At 25.1% G+C, this 6,730-nt stretch overlaps 2 protein-coding genes across 2 annotated transcripts in view; one reads left to right on the forward strand and one right to left on the reverse strand.

Annotated features, from left to right (window-relative positions):
* LOC129965654 (ras-related protein Ral-A-like) overlaps positions 1-2,104 on the reverse strand; it is a 50,858-nt gene extending 48,754 nt beyond the window's left edge. Inside the window, exon 1 of the mRNA XM_056079740.1 lies at positions 2,010-2,104. The gene's annotated coding sequence lies outside the window, so the exon portion shown is untranslated. The remainder of the gene's footprint in view (positions 1-2,009) is intronic.
* A 572-nt stretch (positions 2,105-2,676) lies between these two features.
* Positions 2,677-6,195, forward strand: LOC129966498 (putative glutathione-specific gamma-glutamylcyclotransferase 2). Its single transcript, XM_056080927.1, has 3 exons — positions 2,677-2,920; positions 4,134-4,175; positions 5,436-6,195. Exons 1-3 carry the CDS (start codon positions 2,786-2,788, stop codon positions 5,814-5,816), a joined length of 558 nt encoding a protein of 185 aa, XP_055936902.1. The 5' UTR covers positions 2,677-2,785; the 3' UTR covers positions 5,817-6,195.
* Positions 6,196-6,730: the final 535 nt, after the last annotated feature.

Raw genomic sequence — 6,730 nt, forward strand, 5'->3', positions numbered from 1 at the left:
TGTTTACTACTTGGCGACCATCCAGATCTTCGTAAGTACCCCCAAAAAGTTTATGTAAAATATTTCACTTCTTAGTGTTATACATAAATTTATACAAAGAATTTTATAAAATAGTATATACATTCCAATGCACTTAAAAAAATAGATATGTGAACATGTTTGTATAATAATACAATACCTAAAATTTTACAATACAAAGTTCATTTTAATAAAATTTAAGCATACTTCATGCCCATTATTCCTAAAATCAGTTTTTTTTTTTTTTTTTTAACCAAAGGAAAGAATTTTGAAACTGACTTTTTAATAATCTATACAGCTATTATAAATTATGAAAATCAGGCCCAAAATATCAATGTTTCTATTTTTAATTAAAGAAATTAAACAAAAAATGGTTTAAAGAAAGTCAACAATTCATAGTTTTATGGAATGAAAAAAATCAATTTTTTTATAAATTAATGTAATGGCATCAAAGCTTCTTACAAAATATTTACCCTTTACTCTGCAGATTTTGTTTTGTCCAAACATAATATTAATAAACAACTTAATTTTAGATAATGTTCTATTACAAATATCAGCATTTTCTTATAAGTAAACAATACATAAAAATATATACACAAATAAATATATTGCAATCAAAAAGTGCATAATTTGGAAGAAAATTTAATGATAAAACTATTTCTTTATATATGCAATTACTAATAAGCATTCAAAGTATAAATCGTAATACTTTTAACAGGATTACTCATAACAAAAAAGAAATACTGACAAAATAAATTGTTTACACATTATTCATTACAGGGGTACTTATAAAATTTGCACTTTTAATTAAGAATTAAAATAATCATACCATCATAAAAGCATTTTATCAATGCATCCTCCCCATATAATGTTTATCATAAAAAAAAAGAAAATTTTTAAGATTTTATTAAAATAAAATCATACTAAAATTTTTACTTCATAATAAATTATAAACATACTGCATATATTTTAGTAAATAATGGGTTATAATACATAGAAGAACAGCAAGTTTTAAGATTTATTACTGATGCGGATAAATGTAATGACTGTGAATGTCTTATTGTAATCAATTTCGAAGTTTCGAGTTTCACTTTCATTAAATTTCAAGCATAAGTCAAAATTAAGTAATTGCCATTTCCTATGGTTATTCTACATTATGACAATAGAAAATTCACTTTATTAAAATATAATGAACGATAGTAAGAGTTTTAGTAAAATTCTTGATGAAGTCCACTATTCAACCGAATATTAACGTCAAGCGCATATCTGGTATCTGCCCAGTGTTGGCAACATAACAGATAATTTAAGCAGGAAAGCAAAGATGGAATATATATAACACTAAGAAAAATTAAAATATTACAAGACGTATCATTTTAAAATTATTTAATTCTTTTGCATAAAAATTATAACTCCAAAAAATGTAATGTATCATTAGTGCTGTATGTACTGTAGTTTGAGAATCTGATGTATTGAGTTATTTATCAATCAGATCTATTGAATATTCTTGAAAGATGTATCTATATCTTTAGCTTCTGCTTTCTATGAATAATAAATACCGTTTTTAAGGAGAAGTTACACTTTTCAGATAAATACTGTGCTTTATCTTAAAAAATGAAGATAAGTTGGTGGAAATAATATAAACGTATAAACAAATAATAATATAAACGTACTCAATGTAACAAGAGTTGACAGAGTATATAGATTGACAAATTAGTATTAGTACTGTAAAAACATATTAAAAACTTAGAAAGACAAGAATCCCCCATTTCATTTGCATGACACATACTTGCTATCAAGTTTACCGATTATTTAAACAGAGATGCAGTTGTAACAAGGTTTTTACAACTAAATGATTTAAATGTCCAAACAAAAATGTTAGATCAATGTAATGTTCCAGTATTTACATCGAATTATTTGGTAAGCAAAAGTGAAACTCGGAATAAATTCTTATAAAGCTTAAACGTGATCTTAGCATACTTAACAAAACTCACCTTTCCGAGAAACACGCCCACAAACAATAAACAGTACTCCAAAACCAGATAAACTCCAAACAGCAAAAAAGAAATTTACCCACCTGTCAGGAAGGATATTGCCAACTATAATAACTTCATTAGTTTAATAAATACTTCCTTTAAAAAGAATCACTTAATTTTTCTTTATTTTATGATGATATCGGAATCTAATTAATTTGTTAAATAATATCATTTAAAAATTAAAAAGAAGCTTTTCAATTAATATTTAACGATCATCAAATTTCTGAATAATTTTATTTTCAACCCTTCGAGTTACGCTAAAGTTGCTTTGAAAAATTCAGTGAGAAACTTAAAATCAGGACCTGCAGACATTCAGATAAAAATATGCACACAAAAGTATTTAAATATATTTTTTTATTATTATTAAGTACAGATAAAACATATGTCTAAGTTTGGAAACTTCCTTTTCAATCGATGCATCTGGAATAAGAAGAATTTTATGAAGAATTCTAAATAAATATTAGATGCTGAAAGTATGGAATCAGATGTGATAGAAATGCCTGCTTAATTGTTTTCCAAAATTAAATTGAAGATATATTATTTTAAAATAATTTTCTTTATTGCATGCTATTTCAGCCTGTTTATAATTAGAGCGCTCTCTTGCGGTGATTGTTTCAACTATAATTAACTGTATCATGGCAACCGGAAAAGTGCAGTTGTTATGTACTATTCATCAGCTGACTGTTACTAAGGTTACCGGCGAAGCAAGGCTGAATTCTCTGTGGGAGGGATAAATGTGGATCTTTGGTTACGGTTCATTAACGTGGAAAACAGATTTTCCTTTCAAATGTCGTGTTGTTGGGCATATTAAAGGTTTCACTCGCAGATTTTGGCAAGGCAGTGAGGATCATAGAGGAGTACCTGGTGCTGTAAGAATATATATATATTATTAATTGAAACCCACTGCATTATATCTGCACACCGAGCACTACTTCTTTGATTGCATGATTGAAGTATTCCTTTAGAATCAATAGGAACAAAAATTGAAAGACAAAGTACATTTCTGGCACTAAGCTGTATCATACTAAGTTTTGCATATTCATTGTCAGAAAATACTTTTAATTTATAATTCAGTATTTGCCTGAAGAATTTTTAGAAAATAGATCAACCCCATTTCATTTGCATTCCTTTGTGTTTCATATAGTTAAATGAAAGAATTTTCATATTTTATGTTTATTTTTTATACACAATGTACGAAAAAGTGAGCGTATAATTGGTGCTAGACAATGATTCTGGGAAGTTATTTATTAATGTTGAGTAAAAAACATGCTTTTAACTGGGGAAATGCCAGAATAGTTGGAAATTTTAATTGACAATTTTTTTTTTGTTGATGTCTTTTTTTTTTTCCTTTTTTTCCCTGATTTGTTTTCTAAAAATAATTTGGATTTCTCTTGAAATCCATATTCATTCAAAGATGTATAGTTACTGCAATGGCTATTTGGGAAAAAAATAAAAATCAAACAAAGGCTAAAATTTTTTCAGAAGAATATTGTTTTATGCCATGGTATGATATCTTTTCCCATCCTATATAAACATTCAATTTTAAAATTAAACTGAATCTACTAGAAGAGGATTATTTAGAGGCTGTAATTTTGTAATTGAGTTCCCATTCCTCTCAAATATAGTAGAATGCCTAGTTGAGGCTTCATTTGCTCTGTATATTGAATGAGACATTATTTACATTTAATCATATTGTAATTAAATTAAAATAAATGGTTAAAATTTTATTCACTCAAGTATTTTTAATATACAAAGTTAAAGAATATATTATTTTCCATATTATGTAATTATTTTTCTAAAATTCAAATGCAACCATATTTTTAATTAACTCTATATACTCTGTTTGCTTTATACATATATATAACAAATGTATATACTATATACATATATAAGTAACTATTTATAAATATTTTCATATATATAAATATTTACGTATATAAAAATATTTTTTAAATTTTAATTTTGTTGATATAGTGAAATTCTAACATTATAAATGCAGTCATGCTAAGTTATGATAACATTACAAGTTACTATGTATTTATTAATTATAGCTTTCCATAAGAGTAATCTTTTTATTTTCAGCCTGGAAGAGTTGTAACTATTGTGCCATCTTCAGATCCAGAGGTATGTTTGCTTATTTCCTGCAGTAACTTTTTATTGGCTGTAATATTTTTTTTTTGTGTGTGTATGAAACCAGAAACATTATTTATAAAAATAATAATTAAAAAAAACTGGCACATTTTTTTGTAACTGAACAGCAGAGGACAACAAACATATAATTTGACTTTTACATCAATTGTAGCAGTTATTAAAATTTATTATATCTTGTGAAATATTGCTATATAAATTTTTAATGATTTCAATTCAAGGCACAGATTTTATCTGATGTACAATTAATAGAAAAGCAATGAAAAAAAGTGCATGTGTATATATTTATATATATCGCAGAGTTCGAAGTACCTTTAAATCTCAATAAATTGCAATGAAGATAAAAGCAGGCAATTTATACAAAAAGAAAAGAAATAAAACTAGATTACTTTTTTTTCTTGATAAAGACAGCATTTATTGATTGCATATTTAAAACCATCAGATCTCTCAGCAGTTGTAGAAACAATACATCACATAGTATAAAACAGTAGTTGGAGAAATTGCTTATAAATCTTTAGTGGGCTCTCCTCTATTGTAAAGTTCAGTTATTAGACTAGATATTGCATTTTTTGTATATAATTCTATTTTGCAGTAAGCAAGAGAAATTATACCTGGAAACAGAAATGCATATTTTGTTGTAATTGAAAATAGCTAATACTGATATTTTAAAAACTGATATATTATTTGGACAAATTCTATGTAAGCATATACAGCTTGTTAAACAATTAAGAATAAAAATCATTTAAAAAACCATGAAAATGTCAATTTCTCTAATTTGTAAATTTTATATTTAGAATTCTAATTCAAGAATAATTACAAGAAGGCTTAGTTATTGTTAAATGAGTTTCTTGAATAGTTTTGCTAAAATCATTTTATTTATATTTAATTGGAATCTTTTTTATTCATTTAATGGATATATTATCTGATTTTGTAAAAAGAATAGTCTATGACATTGATTATCATATTTAATAGTTGCCTTGCAATTAAAAAAAAAATAATCGAATTTTCATTATTATTACCATGCTATATACATATTCTGTAAATTAGAATGAAAAACTGGTTTAATTGCAATTATGATTAGTTGTTAGCATATTTTTGTTAATTTTTATTAATAATTTTGCAATTTGACTTGATATTATGAGCTTTATTTTTTACTTATGAATGAAAGCCATTTCAATTACATAATAGTGATTTAAATGACAATAAATATTTATTTCATTGCACTTTCTTTTTAAGGCTCAAGTTTATGGTGTTGCTTACGAAATAGCTGAAGAAGATATTCCAGAAGTAATTGAATATCTTGATTACAGAGAAAAAGATGGTTATGAACAAATATATGTCACTTTTTATCCTTCTACAGAAGATTTAAAAGCTTTTGAATTAAAAATATATGTAGCCAATACAGATAATCCTTTTTATTTAGGACCAGCTTCTTTAGATGATATTGCCAAACAGATATTTTTATCTGAAGGACCCAGTGGACGTAATGATGATTATCTATTTCAATTAGCTGAAACCATGAGAAAGATAGCACCTCACGTCAAAGATGATCATTTATATCAGCTTGAAAAATTAGTAAAAAATTTTAAAATGAATCATATGAAATCAATAAATTAAAGATGTATAAATATATGAAACTAATTTATGAAATGAAATTATTTTGAATAAAAAATCTTCTATTCGCTTAATTATTTTTTAAAAAACTTTATAGGAATAATTAAATGTTATTAATGAAAGCTAACTTATGACTAAAACTGTGTATTCTCAAATTTAATATTATTGATTAGATGAATAAAACATACTTTTTGTTGAAACTATTGTTAATAATACTGATGTAAAAAAAGGGATGTCAGGAAAAAGAAACCACTGTTATATTTAATTATGACTTCTATCCTTCTAAGATTTCTTCCTGTATTTCCTTTAATTTATCTTTATTTATTTGTTTTCAGTGTGTAAAAGTAATGATCAGTTTACATATTCGAGAGGAGAATTAAGAATGTTAATTATCATCAGTAATGTTAATATACAGTAAAATAAAAAATTAAAAAAATATTATGCTTTTTTTTTTGTATTTGAATAATCCTTAATTTACAGGGCACTGGAATTCCAATTTGAATATATGTGAAATATCAACATTAAACTTGAATTTTAATTTAACATAATAAGAGAATTGGAAATACCAGGGAAATAAAAAATTTTAAGTATTGAAATACTGCCTACATGATAGTCTATGTTCACATTCTTATCAATTTTAGTTGCAATAATATTTTGAAACATATTTATGTGAATAACATATATGATAGTTATATGATAAATAAGCATTGGATGGAAGAATAAACATTCATGTTACAGAGAGAACAATTTTTGAATGAAATTAAAAGTAATACATTCACTATCAAAATAGCCAGTAGTAGATTTTTGGAGAAAAATTAAATAAAGACATGATACTGGTAGTGTGAGAGTGGGGAAAAGGAAATATGAGAATGTTATTATTTAATACAGAAATTAAAACAATTTGATTTTCTGTTTTA

This window comes from Argiope bruennichi, chromosome 4, assembly GCF_947563725.1.
Source record: "Argiope bruennichi chromosome 4, qqArgBrue1.1, whole genome shotgun sequence".
Lineage (NCBI taxonomy): Eukaryota > Metazoa > Arthropoda > Arachnida > Araneae > Araneidae > Argiope > Argiope bruennichi.

Bases quoted from the DNA above. Each gene is read 5' to 3' on its own strand.
- LOC129966498 (XM_056080927.1), top strand. From the start codon at position 2,786: ATGTGGATCTTTGGTTACGGTTCATTAACGTGGAAAACAGATTTTCCT. The intron at 2,921-4,133 runs GTAAGAATATAT...TTTTATTTTCAG, and splicing joins ATAGAGGAGTACCTGGTGCT to CCTGGAAGAGTTGTAACTAT. The intron at 4,176-5,435 runs GTATGTTTGCTT...TTTCTTTTTAAG, and splicing joins TGCCATCTTCAGATCCAGAG to GCTCAAGTTTATGGTGTTGC.